The 15,518-nt window shown below is 35.5% G+C and overlaps 1 protein-coding gene across 1 annotated transcript in view; it reads right to left on the bottom strand.

Annotated features, from left to right (window-relative positions):
• Nucleotides 1-15,518, bottom strand: part of BIRC6 (baculoviral IAP repeat containing 6) — a 179,943-nt gene that overhangs the window by 51,657 nt on the left and 112,768 nt on the right. Inside the window, exons 63-65 of the mRNA XM_054394854.1 lie at nucleotides 12,912-13,129; nucleotides 10,665-10,829; nucleotides 8,581-8,749 (exon numbers count right to left, since the gene is read on the bottom strand). Of these exons, the coding sequence (XP_054250829.1) occupies nucleotides 8,581-8,749; nucleotides 10,665-10,829; nucleotides 12,912-13,129 (552 nt within the window). The remainder of the gene's footprint in view (nucleotides 1-8,580; nucleotides 8,750-10,664; nucleotides 10,830-12,911; nucleotides 13,130-15,518) is intronic.

Below are 15,518 nucleotides of genomic sequence, written 5' to 3'. Positions count from 1 at the left end.
TTCACATAATCTTGTAACGCATTTTGGAGTATTTGATAATGCCCACATACCTGCTTTAACCAGGTCTATGTTTCCTAAGGAAATAAATTAGCCTGGAAGGACAGATTTTAAATTTCTCTTACAATAAAGCACATTAATTGGCTTGAAGCATCCAGCTATTTTTAACTCCTATCAAATCTATCCTACAGAAGAATTACTTTTAATATGAACATGTTCACACACACACACGACATTGATACAACTCTATAAATACAGCATTAAAAAAAATCCTTGTAAAGAAGTATGGAATTTCTTTTTGAAAGTATCAAAGCTTGCTTGTTTGTCAGACCAGATTTACCATTTGCTTTCTTTCTTCTAGCTAGCTGCCAGAATACTGGTGAAGGTATTTGCAGGAAAAATGGGGACCTCAGCCATCACAACACTGGAAGATGTAAAAAGGCAAGAGGAAAAGGAAGAAAAAGAAGAATCTATTTTAGCACTGCTTGGGATTATTGGAACTGTGCTCAATTTATTTGTTATTGTTTTTGTGTACATCTACACTACACTTTGATGACATTTTTGAACATCAATTGCACAGCACACAGTGCAAAGACCAGCAATGGTAAGAATGATTTCTAAATTTAAAGGAAAAACCTCCATGGTCTGAAAAGATCATCAAAAACATTCCAGAACCAAGTGTCTAGCTAAGGGTGATGTATCAACAACTGCTAAATGTATCTGTGAGCCCAGACAGAGTGCTAAATTATGTAAATTAAGGCAGACGAATATTCAACTTCTCATTGATAAAAGATGAATTCAAAATAGCACTGTTTAAATGCCATCAAACATGCAAGGCAGAAGAAACGTAAGCAAACACTAGAAACAATCAGAATACAGAAAGATATTAAATATATAAATACATATAAGCAAGCCCCATGATGCTTTCCATGGTTTTGTGCAATATCTTCCCTCATAGCTGAGAGCAGAAAACAGAAAAAAGGCTTTTTTATCACAATTTAGGCTTATAATGTATAAAAAGTGTGCAAACAGGAACACTGTTATACCAAAAATTGTAGTGTTTAAATAAAATTTTAACTATTGACTATATTCTGCAGCATTTTGTTAGTCTTGTGGAAAGCTGAAAAAGGTTAGATTTTATGGCCTTTACTGAATGTGTATTTGAAGTCATCATGCTATACTGACAATGTACTTTTCTAATTAAAAATCCTTTGAAGTGGTGTGAAAAAATAAGTTTCAGTAGTACTTTTTAAAATGAAATATTAGTATCTACAAGCTACAGAACAATATTCTCCAAATGAAAAAAAAACAAGTTACATTTTCTATATAGCCATTTTTAGAATGTGTTTAAAATAAGTCAAACACAGCTTTTGTGTTTTCATCCTGATGCTTATTTTCAAGTATAATAACGCGTACCACAAAAGGATTAATGCTCATGCAAGGAAAACAGCCCAGAACAGCATAGTCTCTCTTTCTGGACCAGGTACCAAAGACATTTTCCCTTTTTGTATCATTTATGATTGAGGCCCAGAACTGCAACTCTTATGCATACTCCATGAAAGATGCAAAGAGACTGCTGCAATTAATGGAACTAATTCCATGTTTTAAATGAAACCTATGTATGTCTTTGAATTAGATCCACAGCTGCAGACAGTCTGAGATATGTAAGTTTTTGTATTCATGAGTATATTTTGCATATATCTAGTAACAGAAAAGCTATTTTTGAGAATTTAGGATTAAAAACAGTGCAAAAGTAACACTGAAAAAAAAAAAAAAAGGGGCAACATTGGTTTTAATAAATACCTTTCTTAGGATTACATGTGCCACAGACGAACAATGGAGGGGCTGCATTTCTGAAAAACCAGCTCAGTTCCTTCTCCTAGACTGCAAAACTGTATGCAGTCCTTCCATAAAAACACAAGCAAAAAAATATATCCCTTGTATAGGTGATAGCTTATTACTGTATATAACTTCGTAACTGCTAAACCAACTGAGCCTTTGGAAGTCATTTCAAAACAATCCCATGTATAACTAAGGTCAGGGATCTAGAGCAGAATGAATTTGGCAATGGTATTTCAGTCAGTTGCAGAAACTATGCTGCAACACTGGTTTATGGACAAATGAGGTGGAAAAGGGTATATTCTGGTTTTGCAACTCTGAGTCAATACTGGCTCAACCAGAGGAAATGATAAACAGAAGTGAGGCTGCACTGGAAGGAACCATTTACAAAAAGAAAACATATTCACTAACCATAGCCTACAGCAAGTCTCTAGTATTGTATACTCATTTTTAGTATATGGAGCACCAAAGCATTCTGTAAAACTAAGCTACATTCTTGAAGAATTATGCAGGTTATTCAAGTTTAAGAATACAGAAGACAGTCAATACACTACTATTTTTTCAATATACTACTTTTATCTACAAACTTGTGGCTATCATTGCATTAATATAATACAAGGACCTTTGAGATTGGTCTTAAATGAGAGATTACACAAACCTGAAAACTAAACAGAAGTATGAAATTAAGGTAGAAATTAGTGCTGTTTCTTTTGATCCTGAAGTTATTCCAAAAATTGTCAATTCTGAAAAAATAAACAGTTTTATTTCATGTCATTTCAGTGCATAGATCTCTTCTCTAAACTGTGAGTCAACTAGTACTCCAGCACTGAACTGGGATACTGCACCTGTTCTTGTTAACACTTCAACAGCAAAACAAAAGCCAAACCTGAAGTTATAACCAAATTTTTGCAGAGATTCAGCATTATTCTTTTACTAATGAATGAACATTAGTGAAAACTAGAGGAATATGTAATTGTGGTAATTATATTCTGTCTACCTAAACTGTCATTGTACTTCTATGTGTACTTCTAAATATAGCAAAAGGTTTTGATCCTTTGAAGAAAGTTACAGAATAGTATCATCAGAAATTGCCCCAGCATATAAATTATATTTTGCTTTAGAAGTCTAAAATGCTCCCTTAACAGGTAACACTTCTGCTCTATACTCATGTGCTCTATCCTCTTAAGTGAGCTCCAATATACAGCTGTGATGCTTATACAGATAATCAAATACATGCACAAGAATCTCATCAACAAAGAGTGTATTAGAGCCACCTCTTCTCAGACACAGTAAAAGGGTCAATAATCTAGGGAAAAGCAGAATTTCATGATGATTCAATATGTACATTGAAGCAGTACCTTTACACCTTCAAAAACTGATGAACAAAGATGCGGTGCTCTTAGCCAAGTAAGCTCAGTATACCAACTTCAGAGATCTGTAAGGGTACATGAGCTTCCTAAAGTATTCAACCTACTCAGTCCAGTGGAACTGGACTACTTTTTGTAAAGTTAAGCAATAACATATGTCTTGGGAATCAAAATGATTGGTAGAAATACCCTAACTTCACCATGCAATCTAATGTAGTTCAAGATGTGAGGTAAGCAGGCAAGGCCTGAGAAGTATGGTTTTAATGGACTCAACAAACAAATATATACATGAAAAGAGGCAGAAAAGGAAGTCAGTATGTTCACCTCCAACAGATTTGTTCACAGTACTTAAAGATTCACATGAGGTATTTGGCAGCATGGATATGGCAGCACAACCGCTAATAAAACCACAAGATCAGGGTGCAACAGTACTTAGTAAACTATGAGAAGTACATTAAAAGCAAGTATCGGACTGTTACGAAGTGGAACATTTTGGTAAGTAAATAATCCTTTTAGTGGAGCTCTTACATGGAAACGCATCATTTCCTGTCAGCAGTCAAACCCAAAGAAGACTGAGCTAAGCTAACACCACGAGCTATGCTGAATACAACACATGGAGTCTTTTGTCCACCGAAGAATGAAGAGTGGCTAAGAGACTAAGAGGGGAGCATGCAAGAAAGCTGCAGCTAAATTCACAGTATTATCTGTGAGCCTGGAAATTCAAGCAAAGGTAACTCAGGCAAAATGCTGCAACTTGCTATGAGGTTTGTCTTCCAAGGAGGAGGTGGTATCAAATTTCTCACTCTTCTGTTTTAAACAAGATTAAGTCATCTTAGGGTTCATAGCTTAGGAACAAAGCAGTACTGTATATTTAAGCGAGAAGAGGTATTGTGGCATCACTAGTAAATCCCAACTTTGCTGGGCTTTTCAATGTCCCAATGTATAACAAAACACAGTCCTTGTCCTAAAAGTAACTTGATTTTTTTCTTCCGTTTCCTGAGTCCCTTTCACTGCCTTCTCTCTTTAATCCTTGCTAGCTACAAAGACTACTATTGCTACTGCTTTCTCCCTTCCCACTTGTAAATACTACATTGTACTACTCCTAATAAACCTAGGGTCATCAGTCAAGTAATCAGCAAAATCTAGGCTTCCAAAACAGCCATTTACTCTAGTTAGTGCAAATTTTATTGCTGAGCATTTTGTTCAACAAGAGAAGTGTGAGCACATTTGAAAGACTTCCTACAGCAGTAATTCCTTCAAATGAAATGTGCTGTATATACAACAGTGAAAAAGTTTTACAATGACAGCTTTGAGTGAAAAGTGCATAAATGCATGGTAATGAATACATGCTAGATGTTCCACGATACAGAAGATAGGAATTACATCAATTTTACAAATGAAAGTATTAAATCAACACAAATGTAATAAAAGAAGTCCAATGATAAACTTTCCTCTTCTAATATGAAAGCTATTAAAAGCCACAGTAATGCCATAAGACACACACCAGGGAAAAATTATCAAGAGACAGGGTGAGGGTTACAATAGCTATCATTCTTGTGACTAAAGCTAGGATCTGTCTTGCGTAATGAGGAAAGTCCTTCAAAGACTGATAAACCTTCCTTCTTTAAAAGAAAAAAGCAATTAAGGAAATTGAAGTGGTCAGTTCAGAATTTTCAAGGACTTCACAATCACCTTGATGTGATGCAGATGCGAAATGCAGAATGTGTCAGAGCAATCTGGTTTGTAATGATCCACTTCAAGGTAACGTTGCTAAAAGATTAAATTATATGTGAGCACTCCTTATCCAGTCAACATTCCTTTTACTTCGATCAGTCTAGATAACAATATAGTCCGTGCATGTTTTGGGCAAATTAAACAGGGACTGCAAAACATTCAAGTAACAAAAAAACTGGATAAATTTCTAAATGTGATGTAGACCAATCTTATATTCTGATACCAGAATCGTTTGAGAATTTTGCCAAAACAACATTGCAAGCAGCATACATCATACCTGTAGCTAACTCAACATGTATAAACAAAACAAAATTCTCATCACTATCAAAATACTTCCTATCTTCTATCACCACAGCAGTATCAGCCTACTGTGAAATAAAAGGACATGGTGTAAGCACAGCTTCACTGCATGTATTTCTTTACTAAAATGTTTTCTCATATGATTTTATGCATCTGGCAGATAAACACACACAAAATTGTGAAGGTCACTGTTATTTTAACCATTGATAGCGAAAATGAAAAAACTACTAGAAGAATGCCTCCAAGCACAATGGTAACCTTTAAGTTCCAGTAGCATGCACTGAAGTCTGAGAAAGTTACAGACTTGCTGAAAAGTAATTTTTGTCAGCATTGTGCTGGACACACTTTGTTCCTGCTGGGGTGCCAGAACCTGGGAACACTCTGTTAGTATTGTGTATGCACTGTCTTAATTACAGAAAGAATACAATTACCTGCTTCTTCCACATCAAAGTACCTTTTAATAGCAGAAGATACACTGGTCTGAAAACTTGAATACCATGCACATAAGCATTACTACCAATGCAGTTCCCTTTCCTACTCCCTCTGGGTAAGTCTTCAGCCCTCCTGGAAAAAAGGCACTTAAAATTGAGAAGCCTTTCTTACAGGAAAGGTTCAAATCTGGTTTACTACAGACTACTGGTCTTGGAGGTTTTAAAAAATAAATTAAAAAAAGAATTTTAAAAAAGTCACTTCCACATTTCATAGAATCATAGAACACCATGTTGGAAGGGACCTCAAGGACCATCTGGTTCAATCTTTCCTGCCAAAAGCACACTTAAAATGTTTCATCTACAAACACACTAAGTTAATTCTTCAGTTTTACAAGCGTAGTACCAGAACTTAACATAGCTCCAAGCTTTGCAACCTCTCTTTTGTAACAGCCATGTTTTCTGTTAGCTATGTCTCCTGACAGAGCGACACTGAGAGCCCCAGCATCACCTCCAACTTGCACTCATTTATGTGAGAACTATCTGTTTGCTTTTCAACTAAACAGTAGTAACTGCATTGGAATTATGCCTGGCTATCAATAAGGCAAACTGTTTTCAGGGATTCATTTCTAACTAAATGAGAATAATCATGAAAGAAGGATATTCTTTCTGAAAGTCATCACTTCTGCAAATTTCCCTCTCATATTGATGCTCTATTATGTCTTCAAAGAAAATCATTGACTTATACAGGCCTGCAAATTTGGCTGGTTGTTTTTTTTTTGTTGTTGTTTGCTTTTTAAATCAGGAAGAACGTTGTTAATTGTAGTTTTATGTACAGGCTTTTGAAAAAATGCAGCAAGAAACTTTTTCAAGACTATTGCATGGATCAAAGCATAACAACCTTCCAGTTTTACAGTTCTAAATTCCAATAGAAATAACCACATACTTTGTGAATTTGTAAACAGGAGACTAACAGCTCTTCTCTGAGAAGCAAGATTTTGCTTTGCTTTAACATATGACACATTAAGAGCTACAGATCCATTTAGGAAAAAGCAGGGAGTATATACATTGTTCACTCTACTAATTATTAATTCACAAGCACATAATTTCAACATCCTCTGCCAAGCACAGGCAATTGTAGTTGAGCAGTAGAACACACACCCAAAACGAGCATTTCCCACTGAAATTTTGCCTTTTCTTTTTATTTTGGGAAAAAATGGTGCCTAAGAAAGCTAAACTAGTTTGAACTTCTTGCCACCAATCATTCAATCATATCTCACCTCCTCTATCAAGCATGACTGTTCTTTTTCAGCTAAAAGGTGACTAATACAGACACATATGTTTTTCTATCGAAAACTGCAAAATCTAATTTCAACAGCTGCAATTCCTTTATAACTCTAACAGCTTCATCCTTTAGATAACATTTTTGCCATGATCTCTCAATGAATTCTTTCTACTTCAATGAAAAAGAACTTATGAATATCTGTTAGAAAGATTATTGTTTTCTTTATAATGTAAAATAATAAAGTAAATTCTATTTTCATCTGCAATAATGAGCCTGGTGTATAAGGTGCAGTTTGTTTTCCTCACTGTAATATGTGCAAAATAGAACCAAGTAACTGACTGCAAAATTAGGGAGAGGTGTCAAACTGTGGACTGGTAAGTGAAAGACCTTCATATTTTTACTATAAGGCTTCAGCAGACTTTTTGAACTACTTCCATCATACAAGATTATGTAATGCTCTAGTTACTACAGATTAGAAGAGCCAGGTTCTTGTTTTAGGCCTTCATAGATTTGTAAATACTTCAGACGTGGATGATTTCTTTTACCCCAAAGATAAAATATATTGTGTAACTCAACAGGAAGCTATGACATTGTTTCAAGAACTTCACATCACCACACCCTACAACAGGCATCCAAGGGAGAACTGCAGTAATATGACAAGACATTTATCAGTTACTCCAAAAATAGGCATGCAAAATAAAGCCCACAAACAAATTTTGAATAATTTGGAAAAACTCCTGCTGCTACTTCAGGATCAAATCCATTTAAACAAAATAACTGAACAAAAATGCAACCTAAGATTCAGGCAGTGTTAAAAAAACTTCAGGTTGACAGTCAACTGAAGAAAAAAAAAAGTGTTTATCAGTACCTTCATAGTAAAGCCCATCATCTAGAGAGACTGAACATAAATCACCAACAGTCTGCTGTGTGCTATTAGTTCTGCACAGGCATTTGCTTAACTCGTAGCGCTTGACACTACCTTGTAAAACTGAAATGGCTTCCACGGCAAGCAAGGTGCAACATACTGGACAAAAACTATCAAAATGAATTTGTTTTAAAATTGAGTAGAAATGTGATGACAAGTCATTGTTTTTCCCTTAAAAAAATTATTTGTTTCCATATATTTAAAATACTTTGCAGTTTTGAGATGAGGCTTATTTTTATATTTTCTAAATAAAGCACAAAAAGCTCTGATCAAAGTACTGTCCTAGTACATGCAACATTTACCAACTTCAGGCATACACTTAACTCAATTGTCTTACAAAATGAACATATTTCTTCACATTAAGTTTCATGGTTTTGCAAAAAGTGCTCTCTCTTCATGTATCTTCTGTAGTAGAACTAAAGCGTAAGCTTTTCAGATATAAATACTTGTTCACTGTTGGTTTCCCATTTAACAATTAAATTACAAAGTTAGAGATTAAAACAGCAAAGTTTAAATTCTTAAAACAAATAAGCATTTCAATGAATGCTACAGTTTTGTTTTGTAAGGCTCAAGTGAATGTTCCATTGGTACAATTCTAAACTGGCAAATGTACTGAAACTACCCAGAACAACCCATTGCTTACATAAAAATTTATTTGACAGAAGTAAGCCAACTTCGATTTAGAAGGAGACAACGGCACCTTACCTGAATCATTGCGGAGGTATGAAGACATAGCTGGGATGAGGCAAGACTGACTGAGTAACTCCAGGAGAACAGATGGAAGAGCACTGCTGTTTTGCCCTCTGCCCTCATGGCTAGTCTGGGTCTCTCCATTTGATGTACTCCCTGCAGGATTTATGTAACTGGCAAGAACCTGAAATGCATAAAAATCCTTAATTAAAATGGATTTATTTTAGGCAAAAGAACTTTGACTTCCCTCCCTTAAGGAAGGCACCATAATACTTCACTAGCTACTTTGCTCGTTCAGTACTGGTATTTATTTCAGCAGTCCCAAAGTGTCTCAGAAAAAAAAAATCTATACAGTTGTTAGACCACAATTCCAACTTTGGCGACTGATATAATGATTATAATTCTGGATGACTTTAGCAGATCAGTTAATACTAGTTTTGACAAACCTGCTGGAGTTACTCAAAGCAGGAGTTTGCCAGCTCACTCCACTAAGAATGCAGCTGATCAGTCCCACTCACTTTAGAACACCAACTACCAACAACATATTTTTAATTTTTTTTTTTTAACTGTAAATGTTTCAAAATCCTTTGTTATTTACAGATGAACCAACAAACAACTTAGGGTGAGCATAACAGTTATTTGGAACAACCACTTGATTCACAAACAAAAAGGAGTCCTCTCCTCAGTGACAGTAAGGGAGTAATCTCACAATTGCACCTCTTTGTCCCAATATGGTTCTGGCTGAATTCACAGGCCCTTACCATGTATTGTAGACATACAACGTAATGCATTTTCCTGAGTCTTATTTGTGCAGTTGTACTCTCAAATTAATTAACTTCAAGGCCTGAAAGGCTGCATTACTTGAAGTCACATGGTCTATTCACCTTTTTAGCCTCTTCTCTCTTTCATTCTTTCTCTTTGCTCTAACTCCATTATCCATGGTACTTTACTGAAGCATCTTATCAGCACTCCATACAAGAGAATTTTTCTGAGCAGAAGAAGGGACCAGGAAAAGTCTGCTGAATGACAGACATCTTCAGCAAAATGTTGAATGGTTTTCTACTACTTCTTCCAACTGCTAACTGTCCAAAGCAAATGCCTCCTTACCTCACGACTTACCACAGTTTATAGCTAAAACTCTGCATGGGATAATACAGAACACTGCCTAGAAGCTTGGCTGAAGTAATGAATGTGATGTTCCTCTTCCTCACTTCAGAAAATCGTTTTGGATTTCATTTGTTTTGCATTTTCAAGGGATGTGATACTTGTGCCTCATAATGTCTCCTAATCTACAGTGACTGAAATAACTAATTACATTAAAATGCTATCTTCTTCAGTCAGGGAATGGGCATTTGCAGAATTTCATTTCCTTTGTACTCTACCCTAGCAGTTAGGTTAGATAATGTACTTAAGATGACAGTTCTGCAAATGCTGTTTTCCACAAGTAGAGAGAATCTCATTTTCCCTACAGTGACCTAAGATAACAAGGGTTGGTGCATTTCACAATGGACTGAAAGCATAATTATGCAGAACTTTCTTCTCCTTAGCATGAGGCATTCGGAAGACATCACAGTTTTACTAAGATCTCAGTATTTACTGGTGACTTACTATTGTCATTTGCCATACTCATGGTTTTCCTGTTATGTCTGAGGGGGATTTTGCTATACTGGCAGAACACATTCATGGACATCAGCAACAACTATGGGCATTTCCTTAAAGCAGAGCAAAAATATGTGACAAATAAATAGGTAAGATTAATTGGCACACAAAAAGTACCTATTTCCATGTCCTCCATTTACTTTTGACTGAATGCAGTGATGTTGACAGAGAATTGTGACAGCTCCAGGGAAATACGCTGGAATGCTGCTTGGTTCACTGTCTGTTTGGAACTGTCACCCAAGCTTACCCACGCAGCCTAGTGATGGCAAAAAACAGCCTCACTGAAAATACATCATGTAGACAGGTGGTTGTAAATTATTTTTTGCCCAAAATATCACAGTTATTCTGCTATATGACTGAAAAAATACAAACTCAATTTTTATTTTCCAGTCCTAATGCTTTAAGTGCTTGTCATTCATCAAAATTTCATTATTACATACCTGCAGAAGGCAGGTCACATGCTCCTCTTCTAGCCTTTGCTTAGTCAAAGCTTGTTCAACGTCCCATCCTGAAGCTGTGGAGCCTGTTCCAAAACCTGTACCCTTAGCCCAGTACAACTGTTGTTCTTCTGTTGATGCACTGCTGTGTGTACTTGACACCTGTGGCTAAGTTAAAACAAAAAGAAGTTGCAATAATCTTTCATTTTTCATCTCATGAACACTGTCTTTAGAAAGACTTTGTCCTTGCAAAAGAATGTAATCCCAACTTAATAACTTTATACACATCATCAGGATCCAGTAAAATTCAAAGCTTTACACAGGAAAGTGTCAAATACATGGAGTTCTAGCACAGGTCAGTGCTAAATTCTTCCAAGCGACTCCTCAATTTGACTAGGACTACAAGCCTGCTTTTCTTCTTTTCCAAGACTATCACTGCTTCAATGATGAAAGATATTAAAATGATAGTTAATCACTATCATGCTAAACATCACAGTTCTGTAAGTTGAACTGTTGAACACCTAGCCAAGTTTACTAACATAACTAGATGAAGGGGATGGGAATAGAAATGTTACCAAACAATGCACAACTGAAATGTTAAGACGCTCAAGCATGTGCTGATCTTGAATAAATGTGCCAAATATCAAGAGGTGCATGTGTAATTCTGACACATGATCTCTGGGTCACTGAAACACACTATTTCCTCTCAGAAAAGAGAGGAAAACACCTTGTCCTTAAAATGTTCTCAGAGAGCACATTTTCCAGAGGTGCTTGTACACCTTTTTCCAATGGTCTGCCTCACTGCATTTTACTAATTTAACTCCAATGTTATATTCCTTACCCCTTATCAAACTCTTTAAGTACTTAACGTTAATTTTCAAAATTTAATGGATCTTTGGTGAAAACGATACAGAAAAACCCTTACACTGGCATTTTGTAATGACTACTTTCCTAATCATCTATTTAGCACCATAAACAAGTGACCTCATTTTCCAAAGTGATGAGCACTTGCTACTTTTATTAGAGTTACTTAGTGACAATTAGCCTTAATGGAAAACAGGTCTTGTCAGTAGGTGCCCAACTTTAGTTTGCAGAATTTCATTTACAGCTCTCAAAATCTTCATTTTCTGTTCAGATCTGTTCTTTAGTGACTTTGTTAAAGACAATGCTTGAAGGAAAAGAAATTATGTACGAACAGACTGCAATGGTAAAAAAAGTTATTGCCTATGAAGTACCTTACTGACGGCAGTCTGGAATCACCATTTAACTTTTACATTGGGAATGTAAAAGTCTTCCCTCCTAAAACCTCAAAATGCTAAGGTGTTAATGTGTCAGCAACCTGATATTCCATTAAAAGCAGAATATCTCACCTCCCTCTTAGATTTGACTAGCCGTTAAAGTGAATTATTCTCAGGCACAGCTTCACCTCTTCCTTGCACAACCTCTCATTAGTATCAGAGCCACTATAATATGGACACCCCTATATTTTGCAGCTACTTAGCCATATTTAGCCACCAGGAGCTTTTTCACACAAACCTCTGAAACAGCAACACTGCAGGACAAGTATTCTTTTTTTTTAAAAAATACACTTTTATAGACAGTTGACAAGTTATGCAGAAATTGTAAGCCATAATTGTAAATTCAGGGGATACATGTTCTGAATAGAAGCTGGTATAATACAGGAAACACCTTGAAAAACTTTAATTGTGGAGAATCACTTGGGATCTTCAACCCCATGGAAAATTTTTGTCTTTAGATGTCATTTCTCCACCAGTAAAAAAGGGTATATAAAAAGAAAAAAGCAAACACCAAAACCAAACAAAACCTCATCACTGCATTAATTCATTAATTTTCACAACTCATTTACATTTATGAAGCACTTAAGAAATAATTTGCAGCCAGTAGAGTTTAGATGATGAATGCTAAATAAAGTAATGAGGTTGTGCTAAAAAATCTAATGAGGATTAAAGAACCACCATCCGTTGAGCATTATGCCTCTCATGCACTGAAATATGAAGTCTTGTACTTAATGTCTCATGGCAATGCTTTTGTTGGTTAAATGTCATGATTATTAACTTTATTTGCAACATGCAAGGAAAATTACTTAACTACTTTCAATTATTTTTTTCCTTCATTCAAATGCCCACTTCGCAAAAATTAAGACTATAGTGTAAGAAATGAGATTATTTTCTTCTTTATAATTAAAACTCTTCTACTTCTCAGTGGCAATTATTCTGCTGCTAAACCTACCTCTGCCTGGTTGGGACTAGAGTTGGGCACTCTTGGTGCATGATGGCTTAGAGCAGACAGACAAGCAAGGATAAGATGTATAGCCCCAATCTCCAGCGCCATCCGCCTAAGCAGTACTCCATCATCAGTAGTCAGTGGTGTTGTGCTGAACAAACTGCGGAGCACATGGAAGGGCAGAGTTGGAAGCACATTCGCTGAAGGTGACTGAAGGATATGACCTAAATTGAAGAAGAAAAAGATCAAACTCAGATTTTCTCTCAATAGTTCAATAAAGCCTATTAATATCTGCAGTAGTTTATAAACAACACATACAGAAATCTACTAAGAATTTAAAACGTTTGCATAGTAAGTGATCTAATAATAGCTTTTTCTTCACCAAAAAAAAAAATCAGCAGAAGAGTGTAGAAGAAAATGTTTCTTTCCTTTATTGATTTGGTTAAGAACTGAAGTTATAAAATCTGATTCACCATTTACAGGGAGAAAATTTGGTTTGTCAGTAACAGTGAGCCTAATTCTGGTTTTGATTACAATTCAAAAACAACAAACAAAACAAAACAAAACAACCCCCCCTAACCAAACCAAACCACCACAAAATCAAAAAAACATAGTAAATTAGGTCAGCTAATAGCAGCTCAGCTGTAGTTTATCACAAGCCCAGACTGAAAATTAAATCACTCACATAGTCCAAGTTGTGATTCTATTAAAGTTGAATACATGGTGAAATACTAAGATAATTATTATATGAGCTGAATGTTTGAATTTTGTAGTAGAATAATTTAAATTTTGAAACCCTTTTGCATTACAAGCAAAAATTACTTCTTTTAAAAGACATATTTCAAATAACAGTGACTTCTTAATGCATTTCTCCTTCCCCTGTGCCTACATAAACAGAGATATCTGACAGCTGAAAATACTTCAAATACTGAAATTCGTATCTGACACTCTTTGTAAAGACAACAAGAAGGATGCAGAAAGCCCTCTGATAGGGATTTTTATAAATAAAACTGAACACCTCTGGAACAAAGCTCATCTGACAGACTTCCAGAATTTCAAGTGTAGCCAAAAGACAAGGAGAATAAAAAAAACCAGAAACCAAAGCATTTGTCCATGATTTATCTTTGCATACAACTGAAGCCATGTTTTAATCTATAAACCATGGGCTTAGAAATGCAGCTCTTCATGTTATGCAAAAAAGTATAAGGATTCTAGGTGTATGAAAAGGTGAATTTCCAAGAGAAAATATTAATGCTTTATACAGAGAATTAATGTGGACAAGAGTGTACAATTGTTCTCACATTTCGTAAAGAGCTGAATTCAGATGTCTGCCTTAGGGAATGGAGAAACTGACTGTTTAGTCAAATAAAACAGAGGGCTGAGAGGGAATACAATTCCTATCTACAAATGCATTGGAGAAAAGAACTATTTATGATGAGGAACAATGCTGGCACAATGATAATTGGGCACTAACTGGATACAAATAAATTTAGGCCGAAAATTTAAGCAGCCTCTACCAATCAGGAAGATTATGTTCTGAAACTGTATTCCAATTGCAATAGTGGTTATGTACACACAAAAGAAAGCAACTCAAATTTTAAGGGTTTGAGTTGGTCTCTTTATTAAAAAAAAAAACCAAACACCAAAAAAAACCCCAAACAAACCCACAAACCAAAAAGGGGAACCCCCCACCAATATTAAAAATGTTTGCAATAGCATATAACTGTTGGACTGGAACCACTCGAGGATACAAAAATCCGAGGGACTGTCCTTCAGTTAACTATTACTCAAATTAGATGGGAAGAAGCAGCCTAACTAAACTTTTATTGTTGTCTACTGTCCTGTACCTTAATACAAACGAGGAAAAAAGACAAATAGAAGTTGGCCTTATGAGCTACATGTCCATCACTCCATAAGGTGCTGAACAGAGACTGACTTCAGTTTATTGCTGCATAGAAAACACAGCATTCTTTTCAAATTCATAATGAAAGGAAATGGCTTACAAGTACTAAAACATCTTTCACATACACTCTTCCAATTTTCCAAAACATGAAGAAACACAAATATAGAACTATATCCAGAATTTCGGGTTCAGCTGCAAAGACACTGACTACAAATTGTCTCCAATCTCATCTGTTCATTCAAAGAATACATAATTTCTCCCTCTGAACTCACATTATTGAGATAGGGCTCCTGCTCTTGAGATCTTTCTAAACCAGTATTATCCAACAGTTTCTTCTACCTCTGCTGTAGTTGTGGTCCTAATTGCATTTTTCTCCAAGTTGTTGCAAAACTATACGTTATTTGCTTAATTAGTTGAGCATACTCGGGTACTAGGAGTGTTCTATCTGAATGTACTGTAATCTTTACAGTGTCACTAAGTTTTATCAGCTATTTCACAACTACTGTGACATCTAAATAAGAACACTTGAATATTGATGACTGTGACAAAACTTTGCTAGAATTTAATATTTAGAGACAATCAAAGATGATAGCAACACAGTTGTGAACAAATTGATTTTAACTTTCTTCTAAAAGCATTACAGTGTAAATACATTTAAGTAAAACAATCTAGCAGTGGGCTCCAAAGAAACAAAGTAATTGCAGCACATA

This window comes from Indicator indicator, chromosome 2 (assembly GCF_027791375.1).
Source record: "Indicator indicator isolate 239-I01 chromosome 2, UM_Iind_1.1, whole genome shotgun sequence".
In the NCBI taxonomy this organism is placed as follows: Eukaryota; Metazoa; Chordata; class Aves; order Piciformes; family Indicatoridae; genus Indicator; species Indicator indicator.
The sequence above is the reverse complement of the archived record's forward strand: the minus strand, read 5'-3'. Positions and strand labels throughout refer to the sequence as shown.